The sequence below is a fragment of the Haliotis asinina genome, chromosome 11 (genome assembly GCF_037392515.1).
Source record: "Haliotis asinina isolate JCU_RB_2024 chromosome 11, JCU_Hal_asi_v2, whole genome shotgun sequence".
Taxonomy (NCBI): domain Eukaryota; kingdom Metazoa; phylum Mollusca; class Gastropoda; order Lepetellida; family Haliotidae; genus Haliotis; species Haliotis asinina.
In genome coordinates this window covers 15,626,138-15,640,672 of record NC_090290.1, presented here as the reverse complement: position 1 = coordinate 15,640,672, position 14,535 = coordinate 15,626,138, and the positions used below count along the sequence as shown (strand labels likewise).

The 14,535-nt window shown below is 44.1% G+C and overlaps 1 protein-coding gene across 2 annotated transcripts in view; it reads right to left on the bottom strand.

Annotated features, from left to right (window-relative positions):
• LOC137255271 (RNA-binding protein 33-like) overlaps window positions 1-14,535 on the bottom strand; it is a 28,441-nt gene that overhangs the window by 7,074 nt on the left and 6,832 nt on the right. For both annotated transcript variants that reach the window (XM_067792721.1, XM_067792722.1), the window contains exons 6-15: window positions 11,676-11,936; window positions 10,948-11,104; window positions 8,471-8,814; window positions 6,794-7,087; window positions 6,214-6,322; window positions 5,448-5,675; window positions 5,030-5,125; window positions 4,000-4,534; window positions 3,096-3,243; window positions 2,356-2,509 (exon numbers count right to left, since the gene is read on the bottom strand). In XM_067792721.1, the coding sequence (XP_067648822.1) occupies window positions 2,356-2,509; window positions 3,096-3,243; window positions 4,000-4,534; window positions 5,030-5,125; window positions 5,448-5,675; window positions 6,214-6,322; window positions 6,794-7,087; window positions 8,471-8,814; window positions 10,948-11,104; window positions 11,676-11,936 (2,326 nt within the window). The remainder of the gene's footprint in view (window positions 1-2,355; window positions 2,510-3,095; window positions 3,244-3,999; window positions 4,535-5,029; window positions 5,126-5,447; window positions 5,676-6,213; window positions 6,323-6,793; window positions 7,088-8,470; window positions 8,815-10,947; window positions 11,105-11,675; window positions 11,937-14,535) is intronic.

Here is a 14,535-nt window from a genome sequence, read left to right as displayed (position 1 = left end):
CACAACCAGACCTATCCAATGGTCAAATTTGGTTTAGAAATAGTGAACAGTATTAAGTTCTGCTCCTGAAAAGAGAACACCCACCAAATTCAGTCAAACTCTAACTTGCTGGTATGGAAATGAAAAAAGGTATTGTATTCAGAATTTCCAAACTACCTTAAGGCACCAGTATCCCTCCAGACCAACCAAGTTTGGTGAGGAAATAGTGACAGGTTTTACAGTTCTGCTCAGGTAGAACACTTCTACCAAATTCTGTCGAAGTCAAACTTGATGCTATGGAAATGCAGAAATATATGTTATTCAGAAATCTAAAGCTACCAAAACCAACAAGTACACCACCAGATCTATGTGCTAAGTTTGGTGAAGAAATAGTGAACAGTTTTGAAGTTCTGGTCTGGAAATGATAAATCTGCATGGGGTGGGCTGATGGATGAAGTGTATTATATTGTAAACCAAAAGTTGCTGTGTTCTGCAATCTGATTGGTTGAAAAACATGATTAAATGGTATTAGATTCCCGGAAACTGAAAGACTATTCACCGCGTATTGACACGTAAACAATTGTTTTGTTGTGTCATCAACAGTGGTGACGTCATTCAAATCATATTGTGACGTAAAGTTAGAATGACGTCACAAATGAGCAACACCAGATGCTACCATGTGAACCAGCTGAAACGGCCAGCTGATGACACTTCACTGCTGTGTCCGTATTCGATGTAAACGAGTGCAGACACTAAAACCCCTTTGGTTTACTTTTGTGTTTACAATGTCGATAAACATCATGTGTTGGCCAATTTCGGAGTGTTATTGAGTATTTGAAGCACGGGAATATTTCATTTGAAACCTCCGGCTGACGCCGTCGGTTCCAAATGCATTCCCGTGCTTCAAATACTCAATAACACCTGGAAATTGGCCAACACATGATGTTTATCTCCTAAATAGCCCCTGCAAAACGTGTTGCTGGGGATAACTAACAGGATCGGGTGGTCAGGCTCACTGACTTGGTTGACACATGTCATTGGATTCCAATTGTGCAGATCCTTGCTCATACTGTTGATCACTGAATTGTCTGGTCCAGACTTGATCATTTACAGACAGCCATCATATGGCTGGAATATTGCTGATAGCGGCGTAAAACGAAACTTACTCACTTAATGGTTTTGGTTTTATTCCTACCAAGAGTCCCCACAGGGCATTTTCTTTTTTCAAATGTGACACAAAACACAAGTGGTCTTAGGGGCAATAACAATTTTAATTGTGCAAAATGTCACATCCAAGGAGTTTTCATGCTTCTTAGAACGGTTATTAGAAATTCTGAACTTTGACCCAAATAGTAATCTCTACACCATTCTAAACCATATTCCAGTAATATCATGAAACAGGACACCAGAAAAATTCTTTACACTTTGGACATACAAACCTAGATCTTGTCATGAGTGTCATGAGTGAAAGCATTAACCAGTAAACTATTATTCCGCCCACGTGGTATGAGTAATGACTGAATGAGTAAGTTTGTCTGAACAAATCAAGAGCACTTGGGCCAATGGACTTATTCTGATCCAGTGTCTGAGCAGATGTAGAACACTAGGTCCATGGGGACTTATTCTGGCCCAGTGTCTGAGCAGATCTCCAAGGGTCCATGGGGGCTTATTCTGATCTGGTGTCTGAGCAGATCTCCAGCACTGGGTCCAAGGGGACACATTCTGATCTGGTGTGTGAGCAGATCTCTAGCACTGGGTCCAAGGGGACATATTCTGATCTGGTGTGTGAGCAGATCTCTAGCACTGGGTCCAAGGGGAATTATTCTGATCTGGTGTCTGAGCAGATCTCCAGCACTGGGCCCAAGGGGACTTATTCTGATCCAATGTCTCAGCAGATCTCAGGACTGGGTCCAAGGGGGCTTATTCTGATCCTGTGTTTGAGCAGATCCTCAATACTTTGCCCAGTGAACCTAGTCTGTCTAAGTGTCGGAGCAGATCAACAATGTGTCATAGGGACTGATCCTGATCAAGAGGAGAGTATGAATCTACACAGTTTTTAGCAATATTCAACATCACAATGGGTAACACCAGAAATGAGCTTCACACATTGTGATCATGTGAGCTATCAATCCTAGGTCTTCAACATGATGAGCAAACACTTTAACCACTAAGCTACCCCTTTGTCCATCTGATCAAGATAATAAACTGGGTCATGTTTCACAAAGTTTTCGTAAGATCTCATATGTTACAGTATAGGAGGTGCAAAAGTTATGAGAAAAGTTACCAGATCTTAGGCTTACGAGAGCTTTGTGAAATGGGCCCTAGTTGTCTACACTTCATTACTTGGGAAACCCTTTACTGATTCCTGTAATTTACCTTTCTCAGCCAACTTCTTCTCAAGTTCCTTCCGTCGTCTGACTGCCTCCAGGCGGCGCTTCATCTCCTTCTTCTTGATTATCTCTTCCCGCATCCGTTTCTGCTCCTCCAGTTTCTTCTTCAGCTCCCGAGTCTCGTCATCCATTGGCTCCTCCTATAAATGAATCAGGTTTTAATCAATGTTCAACCCATTGGGCAGCAAGGGACACCTATTGTAGGTTCCCACACTGTGTCGGTGTGAGGCATTGAACCAGGTGTTCTTGATGACAAGTCCAGTTTATTTACAACTAGGATATCCAATTCCTCATTTTCCGGAAAAAGACTAAATGACCTAGGCAGAATGGGGATGGCCTTTCATTATGCATGAGGACTACTATGACTCCCCTTGTAAAGGAATCAGACGTTTTATGCTCCATTTACCTGTATTGCGTGTGTGCGCGTGTGCGTGTGTGTGTATGTAGGGGAAGAAGAGGCCGTAATGAAATCCCAAAAGAAAAAGAGTGTCTTATAACAAGTTCAGAATGTTGATGAAGATCAATTCTAGCCAAGTGCCAACTTACTCAAAGAGATTGCCGCGCTAAAATGGTTGCAGCGTTATGCTAAATCTGCTGGTCTAAAAGTAGGTATATGCTGAAGGAAGCATAGACAAGATTCTCCATCAGTGTTAATGTCCAACCAACTGTTCAAGAACAAGCTGACATATGCTATTTTAAAGTGGAAGGTATGAAGCACTGGCTTACCTCCACAGTGCTTTTAGCCTGCTTTGGTCCACTGACTCCTTCCTCTGAGGAGGTCGATATCCTCTTCTGGGGCAAAGGTGTGATCACCTTCAGGTTAGAGTTGGTTGTCTGGATCTTGTTCTGGGTGAACATTGGTTTACTCTGAAGCCTGGAACAAACACACTTACACTGTAAGCACCAATAGCTGTTCCTTCCTTAAGCCGAATAAAATCCTGCTCATCCTCTTGATGCTTCTGATGATAACAGGAATCTACCTTCCACTTAATGGTTGACATAGTAATTCCAAAGCTATGAGTGAGCTGTTTTACACATTGTACCTATGAACGAAATCTGAGTCTTTGGCATGGTGATCAAACGTTTTTAACCAATAGCACCCCCCATCTGGTTAAGAGTAAATTTGCAAGGGTTATTGTCAAGTCCACAAGTCAAGGCTACAAACTTTCCTATTGAGGACAGCTACTGGCAAACAAGGATAAGATGCGCACCAACCTGACAACTGACCTAAATTGGCATGTATGTGAGCCACCCACTGGTGCTTGCCATAGTGAACAAAGGGGCCCCAGGATGCCAGTGATGAAGTGTAGTGCGATGGGTGAAGCCCATGAGACTTTTATGAGCATGGCGTGTGCAGCTACGTGCAGAATCAATTTTATTGTCAAACACTACACCTGAACTACCCTACATAGGCTCACCCTTTCACACACCAAATGGGTTTGCTTTTTGTTACGCACAGCCTACTTCTCATTAACGAGTTCACTGGGCCGGTCCTACTTATCCTCGACTGCCAGTAATCTGTAAACAACTACTGTTGCTGTTGCTGCTGCTGCTGCTGCTGCTGCTGTTACTACTACTACTACTACTACTACTACTACTACTACTACTACTACTACTACAATATACACACCTATTGCCTGTATTTCCTTGTTGTCCTATTCTGCCTTGCTGTTGAAGGCGATTTCCTGCCTGACTGGTTTGAATTTGTTGGTTGCCTTGTCCGAAATGACCTCCTGAATGTTGAGGGCGCTGACCTTGATCTTGACCTTGAAGGCCATGAGGTCGCACTGGGTGTCGCGGTCCTCGTGGTTGGAATCCTGCTTGCTGCTGAAAGTTTTGAGGCCTGACATTCTGTTGAACAGGGGACCTGTTAAAATTTTGGTTTTGATTTCTGTTCATGGGTTGCTGATTCACCAGATGCTGGTTTGGAGCACGGTTAAAGCCGTGCATCTGCTGGTGTTGCAGATGTTGTTGTTGTTGAGGAGGAGGAGGCATCAGCTGCTGCTGCTGCTGCTGGAACGGATGGTTGTGGCCTGGTTGTTGGAAACGCTGTTGCTGGTTGCTGGTGGTGGGAATCATGGAGCCTGGCTGCTGCGTTTGGTGCTGCTGTTGGTGCTGCGGTTGGTGCTGCTGTTGAACTAGGGGCTGATGATACCTTGGCTGGCCTGCAGTTGCCGAGTGAACTGGGTTTCAGTTTTATCAGTATCATTATACATTAGCTTGTGAGGGAGTTTGATTTTAAACTGCTTTTAGCATAGGGATCACAGCAGGGGCCTCACACTGTGTCCAAATGAAGAATCAAACCCAGGCCTAAGACGCAATGAGTGAACATTTTAACCATTAGGCTACCACTGAATCATAAGATTAAAGCCCTCAGTGATGCAGAACTCTGAAACACCTAATGAAACCCCAAAATACAGGTAAAGTACTGGCCAGAATTTTAATAGGTAAAACTTGAATTTCAAAGCTATGATCATAGGACTCTGTCCTGGCTTAGGGGAGCGATTGCAAATAATAAAATTGAAATTAAAATTGGAATTGAAGAAACCTATTCCACCTTGTCCAAAAGTACTAAAGATTTTCGTTTGTTCTCAATGTGAATTGAGAAATTGTCTAGGTTCATTTAGTAAATAGATCTACCTAGAAGTTAGTTGTTTTACCTGGTGGGCCCTGTGGTGTCAGGAGAGGTCGGGGCTGACTTGAGACAGACAGTAGTGGCTGGGGAGTCTGGGGGTACGGCTGGGGGTAACCAGGTCCTGCAACAAATAGCAAATGAGTTGAGTTCTGCTCTGCTTCAATGACATCAACCAAGTCATTAATCAATGGTTTGTCTGGTCCAGGACATTTTGAAGTAGATCACAGTTGACCAAGACAGAGTGTGTAGCGTTACACTGCTGTTAGCAATATTTCAGCAGTATCACAGCATGGGACACCAATTGCAACCATGTGGGGAATTAACCTGATGTCTTTGACATACTGAACTAGAGCTTTAACCACTAGGCTACCACACCGCCTCAACCAATCATCAGAATTGTTTTATTCCACTTACATGGAAGCCAAGCAAGCAAACAAGCTTACCTCCAGAGTGCTGTGCATGAGACGGCTGGGACACTAACGGCTGTGGCTGACTTGGGCCTGTCTGAATGAGGGGTGTAACCATCGGCCGAGCATGTGGGGGACCAGTGTGCTGAGAAGGATAGGAGCCTTGCTGAGGAGGATGTGCCTGCTGGGGTGGATGGTGTTGTTGCTGCTGTTGGGGTTGATGTTGCTGATGCTGTTGAAATTGCGGGTTCTGACCTGTGTGGACTAAAATTAACGGAGACATTCATTGAATATTCATATCAAGCAGAAACATTATTACCTGGGTTACAGTTTATACTCAAAATTCAACTATCTATTGGAAAATGGAACAGTAAATTTAAAGTCTTCGAGTAACCATATCTCAATGACAGGAATTTTGAAAGCAATCATATCTGGTCATTTAACAAAGAGAAGAATATGTAATTTTTATGATAAAATTGATATTTTATGCTTATTCTGAGTCAAGTTTATTTGCTTATCTCCCCTTCTGTCCAAATGGCTGGTGGAATTTTGAATCCCTTCAATTCCCTTGAAGCGAACGTACAATCACTCACCCTAGCCTCACCCTTTACTTATTTATTTGTTTGTTTGTTTGTTTGTTTATGGGGTGGGGCTTGGGGGATCCTCTTATTCAGGCATGTAATCTTTCCAGTCAATTTCTACTATTTCCTGTATGTTAGGTATGAGCACATGATACATCGGTCACAAATCCCATTCAACAAAGAAGCAAACACCCCAGTGGTGAACAGTGACAACTCCATACCTGGATATGGCTGTGATACTTGATGCTGAGGAGGTTGGTACTGGCCCTGCACAGGAGCTTGGGACTGATTTCGCCATGGTTCTGATGCTGGTGGCTGGTAAGGTGCTACCTGCAGGTTGACAGAAATGTTGAAAAACTTTGACAGAAGTGAGCTGACATTGTTCTACTGTGCAAGTGTGATAACAACACACAACTCTCACTAAACTCCCTTTATATCTGATGCAAAATCAACACATTCTCCATCTTGAATGAGTGACTTTAATTTTATGCCACACTCAGCAATATTACAGCCATATGGTGGCAGTCTGTAATTAATAAAGTGGACCAGACAAGTGATCAACAGCATGAGCATCCATCTACACAAATGGGGACCGATGACATGTGTCAAACAAAGTCAGTGAGTCTGACCACCAAATCCCGTTGTTGCCTCTTTCGACAAGCATAGTCGCCTTTTCTGGCAAGCATGGGTTGCTCAAGACCAATTCTACTCTGGGAATTGGTGCCCCCCCTTAGAGGCAATACTCACTACAGAGCCCCCATGCTTTCTCACCTGTGTAGCACAATATCCCCTATATCTCACCTGTGGGGCTACAGTTGTAGGCTGCGGATGAGGCATCTGAGGGGGTTGATACACATCAGCTGGGCCTCGCTGTGTCGTCCATGATATGTTGGTTGACGCTGGTTGGGGGGCTGGCGCTGGTGCCCGGGCCCGGAAGTGAGGGTTAATCAGGATCTTCCTGGATGATGGCTGTGACGATGGCGGTGCCTGGGATGACGATCCCAGTGCTTGTTGTTGACTGCTGTCAACACCAGTATGAGCAGGATGTGCCGAGTGAGGCAGGGCATGAGATTGAGGTGGTGGTGGCTGTTGATGCTGGACAAACAAAAATGCCACAGACGTAGTTTTGTGTGTTGCTTTTCATAGCACAAATTTTGAAGGCAGCACATGGTGGCCTGTAAATATTTCATCTGAATGAGACAATCCAGTGAATTATATTGTGAGCATCTCAACGAGCCTGTCAACATGATCCATCTGTAAACCTTTTACAGTCACCATTTAGTAAACATTTACGCAAATTTGTCAGAGAAAGGTGAACTCATCTGGAAATCTGCTATCACACCTCAATCAGCATATAACCAAGTGTGAGTGAAAGAGTTTAGTTTTATGCTGCTTTTCGAGATATTCCAGCAATGTCATGGCAGGGGACACCAGAAATAAGTTTCACACAGTGTACCCAAGCGGGGAATCCAGCTGGGCTTTTTAGCATGACAAGCGATCACTTTAAGAGAAATGATATATTCTACATACATCTGTACATGGCATCTAAGAATTGTGAACTGATTTTGAGGTCACTCTAGAAAGGAAGGGGTCAGACAAACACATCCGTCCACATTAACTTCTAGCAGCTTTAAGAATCTGCTAAACATGTGGACAACTTGGAGGACTATCCATAGATTATTGCTCATGTTTTCAACCTCTAGCTTGCCTAGTCCACACTTATTTTACAGGATGTAAACTACTGAGATAAGACCCGTGAAGGTCCTGGGGTTAAATAGGCCTTCAGCAACCCATGCTTGCCATAATAGGTGACTATGCTTGATGTGTGTATGTGTGTGAGTTTAGTTTTACGCTGCACTCAGCAATATTACAGCTATATGGCGGCGGTCTGTAAATAATCGAGTCTGGACCAGACAATCCAGTGATCAACAACATGAGCATCGATCTGCGCATTTGGGAACCGATGACATGTGTCAACCAAGTCAGCGAGCCTGACCACCCGATCCCGTTAGTCGCCTCTTATGACAAGCTGAGTCGCCTTTTATGGTAAGCATGGGTTGCTGAAGGCCTATTCTACCCCGAGACCTTCACGGGTCCTATGCTTGATGTAAAAGGCGACTAACAGGATCGGGTGGTCAGACTTGCTGACTTGTCATTGGTTTCCAATAGCACAGATCGATGTTCATGTTGTTGATCACTGGATTGTCTGGTCCAGACTCGATTATTTACAGACATATAGCCATATAGCTGGAATATTGCTGAGTGTGGCGTAAAACTAAACTCACTCACTCACTGAGATAACATTAAGGGAGTGATTAAGGTTTTAAGCTTTTTTCGGCATTCCCACATCATATTCATTGCAGGAATCAAACCCTAGTCTCAGGTATAACGACTGAATGCTTTAACCACTTGGCTACCCAACTGTCCCTCAACAATATGGACAATATGTATATAAGGACAATTGTGAATTTACAATACCTGAGGTTGTGATGGGTGTTGTGAATGAGGTTGATGATGTTGATGTTGCTGCTGCTGCTGCGGCTGCTGGTGTTGCTGATTATGTTGCATGTGGTCTGGGGGTCCATGCTGGTGAGGCGACTGATTCCAGGCCTGTCTTGGAGGACCAAACCTATGTTGAGGATTGAATGGCTGCTGCTGTCCAGGTCCTCCTTGAGGTCTAAACTGTTGCCAGGGTCCTCTTGGTCCGAACTGACCTCGACCTCTAGGGCCCTGCTGTCGCCACTGACCCCCACGACCTCGACGACCTTTCTGGTTGCTGGACAAGAACTGGTCAATCTCTTGCTGCTGTTCTTCACTGATTTCTGAAATCATCAAAATGTAAATAAGGATCAGCCCAATAAACAAGAAATTTTAGAAAGTATCTGAAAAAATCTCCTAAAATACCCCAAAACCAGAGGAAAAAAAAATAATCTAAACACCCACTTCTCTGAGTGGCATCATTTAGAAGTTGGATAGTAACAAACTAGTTTAATGGATGAAAAACGTCTTTTTTTCTGATGCAATGTTTTGATACTAATTCTTGTATTGTTGTCAAGCAAATTTGTATCAAAACTTCACATCATTTGAATAACGAAGTTGTTCATCCATAAAACTTGTCTGTATATTACTAACATCATCCCTCAGCAAATACTTCAAATCACAGAGCACAAAATTTCAAAATTGACAGTGACAGCATCTGCATTTGCAGTACATATAGGAATATTTACAGTTGCTGTCAGGTATTGAAATGGTGTAGTGATACTGTCAAGTATTGAAATGGTCTAGTGATACTGTCAGGTATTGAAATGGTGTAGTGATACTGTCAAGTATTGAAATGGTGTAGTGATACTGTCAGGTATTGAAATGGTGTAGTGATACTGTCAAGTATTGAAATGGTCTAGTGATACTGTCAGGTATTGAAATGGTGTAGTGATACTGTCAGGTATTGAAATGGTGTAGTGATACTGTCAAGTATTGAAATGGTCTAGTGATACTGTCAGGTATTGAAATGGTCTAGTGATACTGTCAAGTATTGAAATGGTCTAGTGATACTGTCAGGTATTGAAATGGTGTAGTGATACTGTCAGGTATTGAAATGGTCTAGTGATACTGTCAGGTATTGAAATGGTGTAGTGATACTGTCAGGTATTGAAATGGTGTAGTGATACTGTCAGGTATTGAAATGGTGTAGTGATACTGTCAGGTATTGAAATGGTGTAGTGATACTGTCAGGTATTGAAATGGTGTAGTGATACTGTCAGGTATTGAAATGGTGTAGTGATACTGTCAGGTATTGAAATGGTGTAGTGATACTGTCAGGTATTGAAACGGTGTAGTGATACTGTCAGGTATTGAAACGGTGTAGTGATACTGTCAGGTATTGAAATGGTCTAGTGATACTGTCAGGTATTGAAACGGTCTAGTGATACTGTCAGGTATTGAAACGGTCTAGTGATACTGTCAGGTATTGAAACGGTCTAGTGATACTGTCAGGTATTGAAACGGTCTAGTGATACTGTCAGGTATTGAAATGGTCTAGTGATACTGTCAGGTATTGAAATGGTCTAGTGATACTGTCAGGTATTGAAATGGTCTAGTGATACTGTCAGGTATTGAAATGGTCTAGTGATACTGTCAGGTATTGAAACGGTCTAGTGATACTGTCAGGTATTGAAATGGTCTAGTGATACTGTCAGGTATTGAAACGGTCTAGTGAAGTGTACATGCTAATGCCAAGCAGTAGGTGGAGTCTTGTGGCATGGCGGTAAAAGCGTTCCTCGTCACACCTTATCCCCAAGTTCCATTCCCCACATGGATACAATGTGTGGAGACCATTTCTGGTGTCCTCCCCATCCACCCCGCCATGATATTGCTGGAAAATTGCTAAATGCAGAATAAAACCATACTAACTACCTCACCCATCTATTCACCCATTCAGTAACAATCCACTCACTCACCCATCCACTCACTTGCCCACTCATCCATCCACTAACTTATCCATCCACTAACTCATCCATCCACTCACTCACCCATCCACTCACTTGCCCACCCATCCACTCACCCCTCCACTCACTTGCCCACCCATCCACTCACTTGCCCATCCACTCACTTGCCCACCTATCCACTCACTTGTCCATCCATCCACTCACTCACCCCTCCACTCACTTGCCCACCAATCCACTCACTCACCCATCCACTCACTTGCCCACCCATCCACTCACTCACCCATCCACTCACTTGCTCACCCATCAACTCACTTGCTCATCCATCCACTCACTCACCCATCCACTCACTTGCTCACCCATCCACTCACTCACCCATCCACTCACTTGCCCACCCATTCTCACACATCCATCCAACCACCCACCAATCCACAAACTTGCTCATCCACTCACTTGCCCACCCATCCACTCACTCACTTCACTCACTCACTCACTGTTATAATGACGACATACCAAGAGTTTCTGGGATGTCCTGTCTGGACTTCGTGGTGGCAATGGTGATGATGTTGGACCTCTCGGACTTGAATCTGCCACGACCAGACTCCCCATCGCTATCACTCTCGCTGTCACTCTCCTCCTGCAGCTCCTGAGTGGTCTGTGTCTCATCGCCCTGTACACAACGGTTATCACATCATAGGTCGCCATATCGACAATTATTACATACCCATTAAGATCCCGAAACTGAAATCCTACATGTAACGTGTTATATGCAGATGATGGAATTGATGAGGTCTCCAATACCACTTCGGTTCCTACAACTAACACAAAGTTCGTTTCAAATGGTTCTGATGTTCTACGGTAGCCCTTCTCTTTTTCATCAGAGTGGGTCTGCAAAATTCAAACAAACCTACAGAGGTTGCAGATTCTTTGAATATAGTCCTCCTTGGGATACACATAAGTAAAGTCCATGCAAAAATCCCTACGACACTTGTAACAATATTAGTCTAGAGTTACCTGCTCTTAGCTATAGAGGTCCAAGGGGGGCCCTGTAGGGGTTGTCTCACAAAGCAAAAACGTAGTTTTGGTTTAGTAAATATTTTATAAAAATATGGTGACAACTGTTGTAGGGATTTCATATGGACATTAAAATGCTTATATGTACCCCTAGGAGGAATATATGAAAAGGCCACATGAGTTAAAATTAAAGTTGTGTGCTAAGAATAATTAAAAAAAAAAAATACCTCTTGCTCTTCTGCATCTTCCTGTGTCGTGTTGAACTGTCCTTCTTCCCCCTCCTGATTGAACTGCTGGGCTTCGTAATCCTCCCCCTGGTACTGCTGTTCATCTTGCGGATATGATTCCTCACCCCCCTCGAAGCCCACATCACCTTCCTGGTAGAGGATGCCATCATCATACTGTTCATTGTAGCTATCTGGGTTGAAGTCATCAAGACCTTCGGCCAGGTCCTGAATCTCTTCATCATCAACAGCTATCTCTAAAGCCTGTAAGACAAATAACGAATGTCAAAGCAAGAAAGTTATAGCTTGGCAGTGAGTGAGTGAGTGAGTGAGTGAGTGAGTGAGTGAGGGAGTGTGTGAGTGAGGAAGGGAGGAAGGGACGGAGCGAGCAAGCGGGTGTGTAGCAATGTCACAGCTGGGGACGTGCAAACGCATCATAAGCATTAAGCACAACCTGCCAATATATCCATGTAAGTTGCAGTCTCTTGAGCTTACCCTTAGTCAGGAACCATCACAATCCCTCTTACAAATATACACGCAAACTTGAATCCACTGACGTATCTTAGCACTACGATGATCACAGCTCCTGTACTGTGACACTGACTTAAAGTGATAATAGCTTGTTTCTTGTAAGTGAAGTATGTCCATGGGTAATAGGTATTAAGACTGCTGAGTAGGAATGTTTCTTATCCAGAATGGGGTACTGGAAGTACAAAGATATCTTAGTGCCAAGGTGATCGCACCTATGATTGTACCTATGATTGACTTACGAGACTGTGGCACTCAGGTGATTGTAACTCCCATTCATTAATACTGACTTACAACAGTCGTAGCACTGAGGTGATCGTGAGTCCCATACCTTAGCACTGACCTACAACAGTCATAACACTGAGGTGATCGTAACTCCAATACCTCAACACTGTCTTACAACAGTCGGAGCGCTGAGGTGATCGTGAGTCCCGTACCTTAACACTGTCTTACAACAGTCGGAGCGCTGAGGTGATCATAACTCCCATACCTTAACACTGACTTACAACAGTCGTAGCACTGAGGTGATCGTGAGTCCCATACCTTAACACTGACTTACAACAGTCGGAGCGCTGAGGTGATCGTAACTCCCATACCTTAACACTGTCTTACAACAGTCGGAGCGCTGAAGTGATCGTAACTCCCATACCTTAACAATGACTTACAACATTCGGAGCGCTGAGGTGATCATAACTCCCATACCTTAACACTGACTTACAACAGTCGGAGCACTGAGGTGATCATAACTCCCATACCTTAACACTGACTTACAACATTCGGAGCGCTGAGGTGATCATAACTCCCATACCTTAACACTGACTTACAACAGTCATAACACTGAGGTGATCGTAACTCCCATACCTTAACACTGACTTACAACAGTCGGAGCGCTGAGGTGATCGTGAGTCCCATACCTTAACAATGACTTACAACAGTTGGAGCGCTGAGGTGATTGTAACTCCCATACCTTAACACTGCCTTACAACAGTCGTAGCACTGAGGTGATCATAACTCCCATACCTCAACACTGTCTTACAACAGTCGGAGCGCTGAGGTGATCGTGAGTCCCGTACCTTAACACTGTCTTACAACAGTCGGAGCGCTGAGGTGATCATAACTCCCATACCTTAACACTGACTTACAACAGTCGGAGCGCTGAGGTGATCATAACTCCCATACCTTAACACTGACTTACAACAGTCGTAGCACTGAGGTGATCGTGAGTCCCATACCTTAACACTGACTTACAACAGTCGGAGCGCTGAGGTGATCGTGAGTCCCATACCTTAACACTGTCTTACAACAGTCGGAGCGCTGAGGTGATCGTAACTCCCATACCTTAACACTGTCTTACAACAGTCGGAGCGCTGAGGTGATCATAACTCCCATACCTCAACACTGACTTACAACAGTCGGAGCGCTGAGGTGATCGTGAGTCCCATACCTTAACACTGTCTTACAACAGTCGGAGTGCTGAAGTGATCGTAACTCCCATACCTTAACACTGACTTACAACAGTCGTAGCACTGAGGTGATCGTGAGTCCCATACCTTAACACTGTCTTACAACAGTCGGAGCATTGAGGTGATCGTGAGTCCCATACCTTAACACTGACTTACAACAGTCGTAGCACTGAGGTGATCGTGAGTCCCATACCTTAACACTGTCTTACAACAGTCGGAGCATTGAGGTGATCGTGAGTCCCATACCTTAACACTGACTTACAACAGTCGTAGCACTGAGGTGATCGTAACTCCCATACCTTAACACTGACTTACAACAGTCGTAGCACTGAGTTGATCGTGAGTCCCATACCTTAACACTGTCTTACAACAGTCGGAGCGCTGAGGTGATCGTGAGTCCCATACCTTAACACTGTCTTACAACAGTCGGAGCGCTGAGGTGATCGTGAGTCCCATACCTTAACACTAGCTTACAACAGTCGTAGCACTGAGGTGATCATAACTCCCATACCTTAACACTGTCTTACAACAGTCGGAGCGCTGAGGAGATCGTAACTCCCATACCTTAACACTAGCTTACAACAGTCGTAGCACTGAGGTGATCATAACTCCCATACCTTAACACTGACTTACAACAGTCGGAGCGCTGAGGTGATCGTGAGTCCCATACCTTAACACTGTCTTACAACAGTCGGAGCGCTGAGGTGATCGTGAGTCCCATACCTTAACACTGTCTTACAACAGTCGGAGCGCTGAAGTGATCGTAACTCCCATACCTTAACACTGTCTTACAACAGTCGGAGCGCTGAGGTGATCGTAACTCCCATACCTTAACACTAGCTTACAACAGTCGTAGCACTGAGGTGATCATA